We start from the raw sequence: 16,721 nt of genomic DNA, 5'->3' as shown, positions 1-16,721 counted from the left end.
CAGTTCGTCTTTTAGAAAACACAAAATGTGGGCCACCATGTCATATTGGTGAATCAAGCAAGGTCACTGAGCATTTTTTCTGTTCACCTCACAGTCATAGTATAGCATGTGAAAAAAGGTCATAGTATAGCGTGTGTAAAAAGTCATAGTATAGCATGTGAAAAAAGTCATAGTATAGCATGTCATAAAAAGTCATAGTATAGCATGTGAAAAAAGGTCATAGTATAGCGTGTGTAAAAAGTCATAGTATAGCATGTCATAAAAAGTCATAGTATAGCATGTAAAAAAAGAAGGCATTGTATAGCATGGAAAAAGAAGTCATAATATAGTATGTAAAAAGAAGTTATAGTATGGCATTTTAAAAAAAGTCATAGTATAGCATGTCATAAAAAGTCATAGTATAGTATGTAAAAAAAGAAGGTGTATAGCATGGAAAAAGAAGTCATAATATAGTATGTAAAAATAAGTTATAGTATGGCATTTTAAAAAAAAGTCATAGTATAGCATGTCATAAAAAGTCATAGTATAGCATGTAAAAAAAGAAGGTGTATAGCATGGAAAAAGAAGTCATAATATAGTATGTAAAAATAAGTTATAGTATGGCATTTAAAAAAAAGTCATAGTATAGCATGTAAAAAACAGTCACAATATAGCATGGAAAAAGAAGTCATAGTATAGCATGTCAAAAAAGTCATAATATAGCATGTAAAAAGAAGTCATAGTATGGCATGTAAAAAAAAGTCGTAGTATAGCATGTGAAAAAAAATTATGGTTAAAGCATATCAAAAGTCATAGTATAGCATGTCAAATAACTCATAGTATTGCATGTCATCAAAAGTCATAGTATAGCATGTCAAATAACTCATAGTATTGCATGTCATCAGTATAGCATGTAAAAAAAAAGAAGGCATTGTAAAGCATGGAAAAAGTCATAATATAGTATGTAAAAAGAAGTCATAGTATGGCATGTAAAAAAAAAAAGTCATAGTATGGCATGTCAAAAAAAGTCATCGTATAGCATGTGAAAAAAGTCACAATATAGCATGTTAAAAAAGTCATAGCATAGCATGTGAAAAAGGTCATAGAATAGCATGTGTAAAAAGGCGTAGTATAGCATGTGAAAAAGGTCATAGAATAGCATGTGAAAAAAGTCATAGAATAGCATGTGTAAAAAGGCGTAGTATAGCATGTGAAAAAGGTCATAGAATAGCATGTGAAAAAAGTCATAGAATAGCATGTGTAAAAAGTCATAGTATAGTATGTGTAAAAAGTCATAGTATACCATGTAAAAAAAGTCATAGCATAGCATGTGAAAAAGGTCATAGAATAGCATGTGTAAAAAGGCGTAGTATAGCATGTGAAAAAGGTCATAGAATAGCATGTGTAAAAAGTCATAGTATAGCATGTGAAAAAAGTCATAGTATAGTATGTAAAAAGAAGTCATAGTATGGCATGTAAAAAAGGTCATAGAATAGCATGTGTAAAAAGGCGTAGTATAGCATGTGAAAAAAGTCATAGTATAGCATGTGAAAAAAGACGTAGTATAGCATGTGAAAAAAGTCATAGTATAGCATGTGTAAAAAGGCATAGTATAGCATGTGAAAAAAGTCATAGTATATCATGTGTAAAAAGGCGTAGTATAGCATGTGAAAAAAGTCATAGTATAGCATGTGTAAAAAGGCGTAGTATAGCATGTGAAAAAGGTCATAGAATAGCATGTGTAAAAAGTCATAGTATAGCATGTGAAAAAAGTCATAGTATAGCATGTGAAAAAAGGGGAAGTATAGCATGTAAAAAAAGTCATAGTATAGCACGTGAAAAAAGTCATAGTATGGCATGTAAAAAAAAAAGTCATAGTATGGCATGTAAAAAAAAAAGTCATAGTATGGCATGTAAAAAGAATAGTATAGTATGTCGAAAAAAATGTTGAAATTGTATAGTTTTTTGATAAAAGCATGTTGAAAACAATTGTTGAAGAGGTCGTAGCCTAGTATGTCAAAGAAGTCATTGTACAGCATGTTGAAAAAATAAAGAAGTGATAGAATAGCATTTTCTAAAATTAAAGTTAAAATTGTTTGCCAAAAACTGTTTAAAACTTACTAGTATAGCATGTTGAAAAAAAAACTTTTAAAAAGTTACAGTATAGCTAGTTTAAAAAAAATGGTAAATTATCTAAAGTCTACATTTTTAATACGACGTTTGCTGACAACAGAAATGAATTCGCATATGACTCAAAATGTTCAGTAACACTGTTGATAGCCATATACTCAGAAATTACAAACTTGTCAGAAACACGGTTCATAGCCTTACTTTATTTTTAAACAATAGTTTTTAATTAAAAGCAGTCCGATAACAACTTTAAACAAACTGCATTTATACAACGCTTAGAACAAGATTTATGATTTTTGATTACCTGAACTTGTAAATGTGTTTTCGATCTTACGTCAACACACAAGAACCAAGGTTTTGAGAACCTTGATACACTTTTACATGATTTGTTATCAGTTTCAAAGTTAGCCGTTACCCACAGTGTTATCATAAACCTCCTTACCTCTACCATAATATAAAATGTGAGTTTTGAGCGTATAAATCATGATCCGATAAAAAATTAGAACAAGACAAGAAGCAAAGCTGACATGTGCCTAAATACACACACACCAACAGATGATAAGCAAACTTAAATCCACATCAGTGGATATTTTCAGAAAGATTACTGCAAACAGCAGAGAGCAGAAAAAAAAGGGTCAAATATGCAGCAGCTCGTCTATTGTGTAGTCAGGTGTTTATTCACACTCGCCAGCTTCTTGCTTCCTACATTAATCATCTCTCCACAAGCACAATAAGCTCTATGCTTATTAATAAAAGCCATACACACTGGCCTGTACGTGGAGCTTTGGATAGCCCCCCAGGTCTCTGTGGACTCTGGAAAAGGTAGAAGGGGAAACAAACAATGCTGGAAGGCCAAACCCCCAGAGATCCCCAATGTTGCGTAAAGAATGCAACACCAGCAAAACAGAAGGCAGAAAGGCAAGATGTCAAGATGTTCCTTGTTTTCAGGATGAGGTGTCAGTCACGGGTAAGAGGCGAGCGAAGCTCCGATGGGGCACTGTGAGTCAGAAACATGCACAGAGCCCTCTGTTATCACACAGAAAGCAGCATGAAGGAGCTGCTGGCTGTGTGTGGGGGGTCGGACGTTCGTGTTTATAAAGCCTATGGTTTGGAGCGGCCGGTTGAGTGTCACTGGACCTCGGCACAAGAAGGCAGAGGGGAAAGAACCGCAACCAGATTTAGATTTTTCACTGAATCAGAAAAACAGCTCCTTTTGGACTTGTCAGATAAACTATTTCTGCTTCATTGGTGATTCTCACTCACCAGTCGATTCTCTGACCCTCTTCGTGCGGCACTCTGACTCATATCGGACAAACGGTCAGCACCACAGGAATGTGCTTATATGTCTAAAATTGGGAGCCACATTTCTATCACTTGATGACAGACGCCAGCTAAACAGAATTACATGTTAGACGTCATCTGGTGGCTTTCAAGAAGGAATTCAAATAAGGGTCACGACCTTTTATGTTCATTCATCTTCCTTAATAATGGATTCCATTCAAGGTCCTCAAGAAATGAGTGTCAGAGGTCAGGCGTCAAGTACAGAACATCATCATTAGAGCTGGAAGGAATCCGTTAATTTGCTCAGACATTCGGCAGTTTTCTGCGTATATTCCACAGAGTTTGTGGAATTAAGAAAGAACGTTGCTTGACTTTTTTGGCAGATACAGATGTTGATATTTGAGAGTCAAAAAAGTCCATCCTTTTTCCACCATTTTTCTGGGTCCAGGTTGTTGTGGCAGCAGGCTCAGCTAAGGTAACCCATGTGGCCTCGTCTACACGTGTAAGAAATTATTGATTCACTTGAGCAGTGGTTCTGAACTGACTGTTTTTCCGATCACTGATTGCGCCCTCACCACATCCACGAAATATGACTAAACACTGACTGTTGCTATCACCTTGCTTTCAGTACCGCAATATATTGAATCTGAACCCATGTATCATGATACTATCATATCGCCACTTGGGTGCCAATGCACAGCACATGCCCCATCTCCCAGCTCTTTCTGGGTAATCCCGAGGCATCCCTAGGCCAGATGGATATAAAATCCCTCAAGTGTAATCCCCGTGGAAAACCTCAACTGGGAGGCATCCAAATAAGATTCTCAAACTACCTCAACTGCTCTTTTCAACATGAAGAAAACTCATTTTGGGCCACTTTACCTGTATCTGTGATCTCATTCTTTGGGTCATTTCCCAAAGCTCATGACCATAGGTGGAAAAACTTATTTCCCATATACTTACAGTGACAACGATCACTTAAATTTGGTAATTTAAGAATAATGACATTCTGAACAAGACATTTTACAGCTGAAAAATAAACTTGTCCATACCTACAGACATTTCAAGTGGTCTTCAGTCAGTCAGGTATAGTGCAGTGATGTGGTGATGCTGGCCAGACAGCCCCACTGACACATACCTTTATAGATCAGCACTCACAGTTCGCTGGGTCTCAGGCTTTTAGTCTTTCAGTCTCCAGTTGTCCCACATGTCTCCTCAGAAGAGTGAGACACAGGTGGGATGCTGATACCAGAGTCCCGGCCTTGCTCCAGCTCCAGCTCCAGCTGCATTCCGCCGCTGTCCCAGTACGCTGCACCTGCGCTGGACTCATGATGGAGAGGATCACTGGTGTGCGTCGAGGTCTGGTCCTGGTTGGAGGAGGACTCAATGGAGATGTGGTCATCAGTGAATTCCACGTGGATGTCACAAGGGTCAACAGGGACCATGGGGAGAGGCACCAAAGAGACTGGATCAGGAATGGACACCTTGATGACAGAAAGAAATGAAGATTAAAAATCTGTCCAGGAGAAACAGGCAGTGTACTTTAGTATCTGTGAATTCTGAAAAGAGTAAAAAAATCGACATATGATACCGGAGTCTTGGGCTGATTTTCAGTGGTTGGTGCTGGTTGTCTTGGTCTTCTCAGAAACACAGTGAGAAGTGGGACAAGGAGCAAAGACGTCAGACCGATTCCCAGACACAACACAGGCAGCGGCCCTGAAGAGAAAACATAATACAGGTTGAACAAATCGCTGCTGCAAGAAGTCAACGCTGAGGCTGCAGAATGAGCCAGCATTCCTTTGGTCCTTTGGACTCTGGACAGACTTCTTTTTGTGTACCTACAGAATCTAAAGCTTCTTATGAAGTAAACAAAAAGGCATTCTGGGAACGCATCAGCTATCAATCTGACAATGATTTAGCCTCTAGAAGCAATGGTGAGTATTTCGAGGGTCTGGTGCAGCAGTTGTGTCAAGATGGTAACCCCAGATCCATGAAAACTCGCATTAGATTTCATGTTCCATGTTTCAAGTGATCATTTCAACCCAAACCACTACCTCCTCCCTAACCCTAACCACGCACTTTTTGTGCCTAAACCTAACCAGACCTTAACCACAACACTGTCAAACCAGAGAACAGTGAGACAAGAATATTTTAAAGCAGCTTGTGAGAGTTTTGCAAATCTAGGATTACCATCTACCCAACACGTTCTCACTCCAACCTCATCATTTATTGATGTTTTCGTAATGGACTTTCTACGCCCACATATGATGTCCAAGGTACCCTGGGGGCGTTGGTTGTTGACGTTCTGGGACATCTGAGATCTGCCTGTTACATGCATTGTCTTCTTTCAAAATACACTTCCATTTTCACAGGAAGTAAACATACTACGTCGGTACAACACCGTGAATTTACATTTTTTCCTTCAACAACAAAAACACGTGGTTAGGTTTAGGGAAAAAAGAACAGGGTTTGCCCATAGAATCTTACGGGACATGAACAACGCTGTCTCAGGTGAAAGTCGGCGTTTGTTGGACCCATCCACCACCCCTCCGGCCCGCCCGCCCCACTTGGACTTTCGCCACCTTAACTTTTGTCCTTGTCCCGCCGCCTTTCCCCCTGCCGCCACCAGGCTCTGTGAAACTATAACGGCAATCGGCCTCGTATCATACCGACATTAAAAGGATGCCTTTTTTTGTTGATAGCTGATGAGTTTCGCCTCTTTTACCCTCCACACAGACTGTTTACCTGTCTGCAACCAAAGCCTGCTTAAACATGATTGTTCAATACTACTTGGACTATAAATGGAAACCAGAATGGTTCAACACCAAAAACTAGCCCCATTGATTACAGATTCTGCACACGTATGCAAATATTTTTTTTTACAGAGATTAACAAAACGTCTGTGCAAAGTCCTGAAAGTTTCTTGGCATCAAATTCACCCCTGGCCTGGACATTGAGCTGCTGCTGCGGTGAGCACCCAAAGAAAGATTTTCCCTTTCCTGTTCAAGATTCCTGGATAACTGATTTGAAGATTTCGTCTCATGTTAAATGTGTAGAGTCTAGATTATTTACCCTTTAAGTCTTTGCAGCAGAATGTCGATAAAGCAGCACATCTTTTAGCAATGCATCATGTAAAACACTCTCCTATAAAGTATTCAAGACATGAGCTGGATGTTTTAATGGAAGCGATGTAAAAAGATTTGACTTCTAGAAAAGGAAAACAAAGGCTGTAGAACTTTTTCTGATTCAAACATTTTTTTAATGCAATTTTTCAGTATATTTTAAAAGTGCAGTGCTGATCGGTCATTGGAGGAATACGGGATAAGCATAGGTTTATATCAACAGCAGATGTATCCAAAGAAACATGGACCGAGTAAACACAAATCAAGGTGAGAAAAAAAGAACACGACAATTCAAAAACAATACACATATAGAAATGTACAAAGTAATCCCTCCACATTCACTGCCAGTGTGCTAAACATAATACAAGCTCACTGTCACACCGAGAGTCTGCGCTATGTGACTGAATAATGTGCAGCGTAATTAAGCTGCATCTAGAAGTCTCTCTTTACAGGGTCTGGAATGCTTTTAAAAAAGGACCCCATGCTTTCTGGAACTGTCCATTTGATTGCTCAAGTGAGTATGTAATTTTCTCAAGTTTTAAGCAGGACCAGCAGGAGCGGGTGGGGAAGTATCCCTCCATCTAGGCAGTACTGCTATTCTGTAGTGACTTGCGTCTCCCCCTCCATGACCTCAAACAGAGCCACCAGGGGTTTGGTTCTAATTTGGTGTTTAATTTAAGACCTGAGACATCATGTGAAAGATTTCCCTCCAATATTTGTAAAGACTAGAGCAGGACCAATACATATGAATAAGAGAAGCTTCAGCAAACTTACATTTAACACGGTGTGGAATAACCTCAGGGTGGAGAACTTTTAAGTTCCTGAGCTGCACATGAACAAGACCAGTAGAGGGCACTACACTACAAGAGGTATCACGCTGTGGTATCAGACTCTGAGCCCTAGTTAAAGGCTCCATTGTGCCTTTAAATAGGGCTCAGAGTCTAAAGTGCATGGCTTCAAGTGCCTTCATGGCTTTGTATCTCTTCTTATTCATGCATTATTTATTCTTGTGTTCTTGTTTGCACCTTTTCTTTTGTTTGTTTGTATGTTTATTTCTACATGAATTTCTGAAAAACTAATATAGTTCAGTGCACCATGACAATGATTTTCTCTTTTATATCCTGTTAATCATCCTCCAACCACTAGATTTATCCTATAAACCACCGCAGGGTCCTGTCCCTCAGTTTGGGAAACATCTAACTCATTAATGGACAATGGCATACTTGAGTGTTACCTGGACAACAGCCTCATATACGTATGTAAATGACCTGCGTAAACACCAAGGATCCTTGTCTGAGTGAGCCATGATGATCCGACACATCCTCTGTGTCCCTTAGTGACCATCTTAGGTTAAAATGTGATCAGATTTCAGGGCACTTCAGGTGGATGCTAAAGGTCACGACAGGGTTTTATTGACCTCAAAGCTTCAAAAGTTAAAGTGTGACTCAGACGCCCTCTCACCTGATGTGGAAACAGTCTGGACACACTGAGGGGCAGATTTCGGGGAAGCTGCCATGGAGAATGTCGGGAAGGAGAAGTTGGCCACGATGCAGTAGTTCTGACCTGGAGCCAGACCAGAGAACTCCACATGGGACAAAACTTCCTGGGTCCAAACTGTGCGGCTCTGCAGGAACACAAAGCACTGGCATTTTCAAAATAAAAGATTCAAAAGGTAAAGACAATTAATTTACACAAGAGACATTTTCTTGAAGTCACACATTTCATTTTAGTGTTCAGAACGCCATCATCACAAACACAGATTTTCAATAAATGACAAGTGGATTTAAAATGGCAGCATCTGCATGTTTGTGTTTGCTGATCAGGAATTGCTCAGATTTTGTACTCTCAGTCTAAAATGAGGATTTTAGGAAGCATCATTTCCTATACCAAAGGTTCAGAGGGTTAAACAGCAACGCTTTTAATGCTGATGGAAATATCTTTACAGTGTTATTACAGCTCTACTGGAGCAAGAAAGTGCAACACTGAACGCACTGAGCAGCATCCAAGTGTGAGGCTTACTCAGTGAGAACCTTGCAGGACAGAGATAAGTGCTGACTTTGAATCACACTTTTAACATGCATGGCTTTTAAATGAATATCAACACAAGTAAAAAAAAAAAAAAAACCAGACAAAAAGCGAGTCTGACCTGGTACTCAGAGTGATTGGCCTTATTGTACATAGTCACTGTAGTCCAGGGGTCAATCAGTTCAGTGATGGGACAGCACCTCCCCAGAGAGCACCTCCTGTTGGCCGCACAGGGGAACTGCACCTTCACCAGCAGCTGGTCGTCTTTCAGAGAGGCTGAGACAGAGGGAGGGCTGAAGGCTGCAGTGTGTGGAGGAGAGAGAGGGACTGTTAATTATCTTAAAACTCAACGTTAAAAGGGATAGTTCAGATCTTTTGAAGTGGGGTTGTTTGAGGTACCTATCTATATTCTGTGTATTACCTACAGCAGATGTCAGTCAACACAGCCCCCAGTTTGGAGAAGCAGTGAGGAGGACAAACCATGGACGCTAAGCAATGTACTGCTGTGGATGGGGAATATCACTTTAACTGTACACTATATTAAGAATATTGTCACTGCTTTGCCTCACCATCAGACAGCCCTTTCTGATGGGGAACTGACTAATTTACATCACTCGCTTTAAAGCCAGACTCCATTGAGAAAATTTGCATCGCGTTTGGTGTGAGCACAGCATAACACAAGCAAACTAACTGATCGAGGCAGTGGTAAACCAGCAGCTCCGTGTTCAGCAAGCCAAAATTACTGTTTTTGTCATTGGAGTCTCGTAGCTTAGACAGGAGCATAGATGAGAAACGGCTGCCCGGTCGAAAAGGGCTGTCTGACAGCAAGGTGAAGTGGTGAATATGTTCTCAACACAGCATACACTTAAATTTTTTTAGGTAGCTAAAATGCATTTTGCTGCTGCCCCCATCAACAGCAGTACATGCTCAACTTCTATGGTGATACACCTGCCTGCTTCTCCAAACTGGGACTGTCCTGACTGACATCTACTGTATGTAGCACACTGACTGTGGATAAGTACCTCATACAACCCCACATGCAAATTTCCAAACTATACCTTTAATTATATGACAGCACATTACACATAAAAGCTGGTTATTATACTTTTAAGAGCAACAGTTTCAAACCTATGAAACAGAGAGAGGGGAACCTACAGGTTCTCTGTTCTCTGTTACACAGGGTTTGTTTACACTGTCGTATTAAAAGGAACTGCAGACGGTCACTGACTGAAGTCACTATAGTCGAACTTGCGGGGCTTCATCCAGACGGTGGACGTGGGGCTATGGTGGACGCCCAGACGAATCATGTTGTACAGCTCATAGTTTGAGAAGGCCTGCGAGACGTCACAGCTGCGGGACGAGACCCAAACACACCACGGTACGTCCTGCCAGGGGTCCCTGCAAGACGAGTACACACAAGAGGACACAGTCACATGTGGCATAAACAAGTGCATGAGCAAAAGCAGGAATATTCTCTGTGGTTTTTACGTGCACATTTTTAACGAAGAAAATATACTTTATTAAAGGGATGGTGCACCCAAAAATGAAAATTCAGCCATTATCTACTCACCCATATGCTAATGGAGGCTCAGGTGAAGTTTTAGAGTCCTCACTTGCAGAGATCCCAGGGGAGAGTGGGTAGCAGCACAACTCCACCTAATGGCTGACGGCGCCCCAGATTCAAACGTCCAAAAACACATAATTGAAACCATAAAATATCTCCATACTGCTCGTCCGTAGTGATCCAAGTGTCTTGAAGCCCCGACATAAAAAGTTGTTTGGAAAAACGTCATTTGAACTCTATTTTTAGCCTCACTGTAGCCTGTAGCTCTGACTGCTTCTCTGTGCACCGCGCTCGGGCGAGACCGTGAGACATGGGCACCGCATTCATGTGTGTTCACATGCTTTTGCTGGTCTCGCACACAAGACACTACGGACACTACGGTCGAGCAGTATGGAGATATTTTGTGGTTTCAATTATGTGTTTTTGGACGTTTGAATCTGGGGCGCCGTCAGCCTGCATTAGGTGCAGTTGTGCTGCTACCCCCTCTCCCCTGGGATCTCCGCAAGCCATGTGAGGACTCTAAAACTTCACCTGAGCCTCCCTCGGTATATGGGTGAGTAGATAATGGCTGAATTTTCATTTTTCGGTGCACTATCCCTTTAATCCGTGCAGGGCAATTAAATTTTTTTCACTCTGTTGTCATAAACACAAAGGCCCGAAATACTCACACATGCACAAACAAGACCTATACGTGCATTAAATGGAGAGATGTCAGAGTGAGGAGGCTGCCCATGGATGGGTACCCCAAGCAGTTGGGGGTTAAGTGCCCTGATTAAGGGCACCTCAGTGGTGGTGTTGAAAACCACCTGAGATTAATATTCTGTGAACATAATCAATAAGATGCTTTATAAGCTGACTGTATCATTTGAAAATCATATCAGAATAGTACTACTCTATTTAAACAGTATTTCCCTGTTCATTTTCTGGTCACATTAGATGAAGTACAGTTGCTACATTTTTCAGTGACCAAGTTAACAATCTCTCTGCCCTGCACAAAAACATGGCAGGCACAGGCTGCACAGTACAATGTAAGTAAAAGATATAAATCTTTGATGATATTTTGACATGTTTAACTAATATAACATCTCATGTTTACTTTAGACACAGTTTAAACTCAAATTGTGCAAAATATTTTAAATGGATTAAAATGTACCTCATGCTTCCTCCTTGCCTCACAGTCAGCCATGTTTGTTTTAAAAAAAAGGGGCGTGGCCCTACTGCAGTCCACTTAAGATGATGTGGAACACTGTGATTGGCTGAGACATCTCATCAAATCAATTTGTGCATTTGGTTGTGGTGAGAGGACAGCTATCATAGAACTAGACAGTCTAGAAAACTAGTGAATTCACCAAAGAAAGCGCCAAAAGGAAACATTAATGAAAGGCTAAACACCATCTATCAGGACAACAACCCCACCCTCCAAATGAGAGTACAAGAAAATTACTGAGGGAACCTCCACTGCAGTAAACTGTCCACTTTGTCCGACTCAAAAGCTTTAATAAGACAATGTAATCCAACTGAAAAAATGTCCAATGTCCTTCCTTCAAAATGCAAAAATATAAGCCAGAAAAAAACAATGCATTACAAAATAGGAATCAAACTCACCAGCTGTCGATTAAAGAGTGTGTACCTGCTGTCTTCAGTTGGTGGAGGAGCCACCATTAAAAGAGTCAAATGTTTTTTTTCTCTGTGGCAGTCTGCAAAGCTCCAACCTCACCAAACAAAACCAAATTTCACTCCCCAAACAATTCCCTTCTCCTGTGTTCCCCAAGGCCACGCCCCCAACACCTGTGTGGAACAACACACCTGACCAGTGTGGAGTTGTGGGTGGTGACAAGTTAAAGCAGGAGGGAGAGGAACACAGTAACCTTAGTATTAAACCATCTAATAATAATCCCCTCACCTTTGTGGTGGAGTCACAATGCACCTTATGTCTCATTGTAGCAATTTGGGAAAAGCAAATTGCGCTTGTTGCTTGAAAAGTGACACCTAAATACTTGAATTAAACCATAACTTTACAGTCTTACTCTGATCAGCACTTGATCTTAAGTAGTTTACATTTATTATTCTAATTCTAAATGTGTAGTACAACCATACAGTTGAGATAACTGTTATTGATCCCACACAGATAAACTGTAGTGTCACAGTGGTAGTAGCACTAATTAAAAGACATGTAACTTTAAACAACTAGAATACTTTACAATGAAATTTAAAGGAAGACTTCACCCACCAAAATGACCATTTGTATATCAGCTACTCACCCCGTGTTACGTTGAATTTGTAAAGAGAGTTGTTTTTCTCGCATGCTTCCATGGAGAGCGAAGAATCCAAAAACTGAGAACATTTTAAATGAATTGTAGTAAAAGGGTAGTAAAAATTTGTTTACAAACACTCACGTAACTCACGCAGTGTAATCCAAGGCTGAAAAAAGGTTCACTGTGTAGGATTTAGGGGGATATTTGTGTTTACTTATTTAACCTTTATTTAACCAGGAAGTCCCATTAACATTGAAAATGTCTTTTACAAGAGAGACCAGGCCGAGGTAGCAACAAATACAACATATAATACAAAAATCCACAATAAAACAGCAACTATTCAAACATAGAGGCCTCCATGTTGCACCACCATGTTTCTACAGTAGCCCGGATTGGACAAAACAAACACTAGCTCTAGATAGGGCCATTCGCATTTTCGCATCAGCCACTGTAGTTAGCAGCAGATTTTTTTTCAAATGTGAAGCTGCTTTATTCAATCAGTACGTTTACATGCAGCTTGAGAAAATCGAATTATTGGCGTAGCCCGACTGAAACTAGACAATTAAATGCATGTAAACAGCTTAGCCCGACTGAAATTGGACTATCCGTAGCTCGACTAACACACCTAGATAATTCGATTTAAAGTCGAACTATTGCTGCATGTATCCACTTAGTCCGACTGGAGCCAGACTCGGCTTTCTGCGCATGCACCACTTTTTCTTTCGCAGGCTTTCACCTGGAAGAAGAAGAAGAAGAAGAAGAAGAAGGACATGACGTAGCAGCAGAGCAGTAACTCCCAGAAAAACAAACAAACACCAAGGCGACCAAGAAGCAGAAGACGCACTTCTGGGTAGACGAGGAAACTACATTTATGCTCCGACAGCTGAAGGAGCTAAACATTTTAAGTTTATTGATGGTAGGAAAACGTGCTAGCTAGTTTCTGAACAAGAACCAGAACTAGTTCAATACGCACTATATTAAAAAGGACACAGCATCTTCTATTGAGGTGGAGTCAGGTGTACTTTTGTCAGAAATTCGATTTTCTGTCTGCATGTATACTCAGACAAGATGAGAAGTCCGACTTATTGATTAGCCGAGCTATGAGTTTAGCTCGACTACTGCGTGCATGTAAACGCACTGAGTGTTTTTACCTGTTGTAATAACTGAGTCCATTTGTTTTGGAGAGGAAGAGACCTCTGCGGATAATTCGGCTCCCAGTAAAAACTCCTGAACAATGAACACTGAAGGAATTCTATCCCGCAGAAGTTTCAGCCGGTTGCAATCCTCACTGCTTGAAGCTACTAAATCCCCCTGAATTGTACACATTTCTTTTAAATAGTAAGGTTTCACTGAAAATGCATGTTTGAGAAGTACTGAGCGTGTGACTGGATAAATGAGACTTGGATTAAACTGCATGAGTTGTGTGAGAGTTTGTAATCAGATGTTTTAAGGTAGTTTTGCTGTTGTAAACGTGGCCCCCATTTATTCCAATTCATTAAGACTTTTCTCCGTTTTTGGATTCTTCGTTCACTTTGGAAGTATTCTTTTAAACAAATTTAACAAAACAGAAAAATACTAATATGGTATACACCAGTTTAAGTAGTAACCATGAGTGTATTGAATGTCAGTTCCAATAAAAAAAATACAAAAACATGAGAGGGAATGAATTTGAATGTTGGTTAAAATGTCATGGTTAGGGACTGTAACACACACAGAGAGAGACAGGAGGACTTACCCCTGTGTCTTTGTCTGCACGGTGTAGGTGGTATTAGACCTGGCACGGGGACAATCCCACCGCAGGAGGCATCCTAAGTCCAGTGATTCCACTTCAGTGTAACAGACTGACCCAGTCGACCCTGGGGAGTTCACACGAAATACGTACACCAAAATAGCACACTCATACCGATACTCATTGACCCGTTAAGTCTGATGGTCACAAGTTTGTTAACACTTGCAGGCATTAGGACTCACAGAGGAACGAATGGCTTACTGAGAACACAGGGAACAGTGACAGAGAAGTTATTTTAAAAAAACATTTCAACTGCGATATTAACTTCAGTACTCACCTGTGATCAGCAGGGCAGCCACGACACACAGCCTCACCGTGGTTACACCTGGTGTCTCCATGGTAACTTAGTGACCTCTGGATCAAGGGAGCAAGACTGTGATGATCTTAACTATAGCCAGTACAGCGCTGTGGGTGACTGACTCGCTTTAAAGCAACCTGTGAAGAGACGTCTGAGGAGGAGATGCACTAAGCTGCAGGGGAGATTGATAGACTGGAGTCGGCAGGAAGGTGAAAGGGGTGGAGAGATAAGGATTCAATTGAAGGCTGGTGATTTTGTAAGAGAGAAGAACGACTGTAATCTACTTAGAGGAGGACAAGAAGTTTGACAGACTGAGAGGCAGAAGATAAACTTGTTTCAGGATTTAAAAAAACATATCAAACTGATGTTTTACTGTGCCTGTTTTTACCCCTACTGTCTCTCTTCTTACCAGAAAATGTGACATTATTTTGAACATCAACCTTGATTACATTAGTTGTTATGAATCACTGATAGAAAACATGGAGAAATTAATTAATTTTATGAATTGTAATGCTAACCTTGTCTCCCAAACTACACTAGGCTGCTCTCTAAGCTACCTTAAAAATAGAATAAATGTTTGTGATCACCCTACTACAGAAACGTATTGCTGCCACACCAGGAAAAAAATAATGGTTAAGTATTACGTTATAAAGTGAAAAGTTTTTTGTTCTAACAAGAAGTTTTTCCACATTATAACGTTAAAACGTAATAACTTATATTGTTAGGACATTAAAAGTTCCACATTATAATGCAGTATTTGGTCTCAGTAGGAGGTGCACCCATATACTCTAGTTGTGATTTGACACTATTTGCAATGAACAGGCATCAACATGGATAACATGAAACTATTGTTATAACGTGAAGAACTTCTTGTTAAAACAATAAACTTTTCACGTTATAACATAATACTGATCCATTATTATTTCCTGATGTGGCAGTAATACGCTTCCGTACACTACCACAAGGCAGGGTGTGGTTTTCCTAAGAACATGTTTTCCTGTAGTGGCCTTTCTAAATTGAGCAGCAATGATAGTTAAAGTTAGAGCCAACAGTTAGCCAGCTAGCGCCCTCACTGGCTAAATGGCTCACCCTTGCAAGCTAATGTGAGTTTATTTACATGGTGGCAAAATATTAACAATTGATCTGAAAGGTAAATATATATTTTAATGTAGTAGCAGACTAGCGTTAACTTAAGTAAAATGTTCAGGTTGGGTGTCATCTTGGAATTTGCGCCTCTTTGCACGGCCATTGGCAGCAGGGCTCTCTTTGATGACATCACAAACGTTGATTGGCTGAGGCAGTTGTTGTCCCAGGGCTATCATATAAATGTTGTTCTCAGGACAACAACCACTTGGCAAAATCAGAACGTGTGTGGGGGCTGAATGCTAACATCCATATGCTAACATGCTCACAATGACAATGCTAACATGTTGCTTCTGAGCAAGTATTAAGTTTAGCATGTTCACCATCTTTCTTTAGCTTATAAGCATGCCATGTCTTGCCAAAGAATCAATTAAATGGCAACTGTCACCATGCTAGCTTACACTGACAATGCTAACATATTGATTCTGACCTAGTATAAAGTTTAGCATGTTCACCGTCTATCTTTAGTTCGTTAGCATGTCTTGCTGTAGCCTATATGCCAACAAATCAGTTAAATGGTAACATCACCATGCTGGCACACAATGACTGGAAGGGGGTCATCCCTATGTTTCCAGGGTTCTATGTTTCCCGGGTTCTATGTTCCCCACTTAACCCTGCAAAAAAGTTTTTATGTTCCCCGCTTACACAAAAAGGGTTCTATGTTTCCCGCTTGGTTGTGCAGGCAACATAGAACCCGGGAAACATAGAACCTTTTTTGCAGGGTTAAGTGAAGAACATAGAACCCTGGAAACATAGATACGCTCCCAGCATGTCTTGCTGCATATGCCAACAAGCTAAATGCTAACATGAAAATAATGCCAATGCTAACATGTTGATTCTGAACATGTATAAAGTGTAGCATGTTGTAGCCTTACTGCCAACAATCAGTTTAATTGTAACATCACCATGCTAGCTTTCAGTGACAGTGATGATGCTAACATGATGTCAATGGAGGATAACACTTACCACGTTCACCATCTTGTTCAGCTTGTTAGCATGCTAGCATCTCTTGCTACATATACTAACAAGCTAAATGCTAACATAAAAATGCCCACTGACAATGCTAATGCCAACATGTTGATGCAGACTAGTTTACCATGTTAACATCTTTGTTAAGTGTGTCAGCATGCTAGTG

The 16,721-nt window shown here is 40.2% G+C and overlaps 1 protein-coding gene across 1 annotated transcript; it reads right to left on the bottom strand.

Annotated features, from left to right (window-relative positions):
• Positions 1 to 4,577: 4,577 nt before the first annotated feature.
• Positions 4,578 to 14,483, bottom strand: si:dkeyp-75h12.7 (uncharacterized). Its single transcript, XM_050068087.1, has 7 exons — positions 14,423 to 14,483; positions 14,092 to 14,212; positions 9,766 to 9,935; positions 8,659 to 8,837; positions 7,974 to 8,136; positions 4,982 to 5,106; positions 4,578 to 4,874 (listed from the first exon to the last, which is right to left on the bottom strand). Exons 1-7 carry the CDS (start codon positions 14,481 to 14,483, stop codon positions 4,578 to 4,580), a joined length of 1,116 nt encoding a protein of 371 aa, XP_049924044.1.
• Between the last annotated feature and the right edge of the window lie 2,238 nt (positions 14,484 to 16,721).

The sequence above is a fragment of the Epinephelus moara genome, chromosome 17, assembly GCF_006386435.1.
Source record: "Epinephelus moara isolate mb chromosome 17, YSFRI_EMoa_1.0, whole genome shotgun sequence".
Taxonomy (NCBI): domain Eukaryota; kingdom Metazoa; phylum Chordata; class Actinopteri; order Perciformes; family Serranidae; genus Epinephelus; species Epinephelus moara.
The sequence above is the reverse complement of the archived record's forward strand: the minus strand, read 5'-3'. Positions and strand labels throughout refer to the sequence as shown.

Coding starts and splice junctions, on each gene's coding strand:
- si:dkeyp-75h12.7 (XM_050068087.1), bottom strand. CDS start 14,483: ATGGAGACACCAGGTGTAACCACGGTGAGGCTGTGTGTCGTGGCTGCC. Junction 8,838..9,765: donor GTTCGACTATAGTGACTTCA/GTCAGTGACCGT, acceptor CACACACTGCAG/CCTTCAGCCCTCCCTCTGTC. Junction 8,137..8,658: donor CCAATCACTCTGAGTACCAG/GTCAGACTCGCT, acceptor GTGTTCCTGCAG/AGCCGCACAGTTTGGACCCA.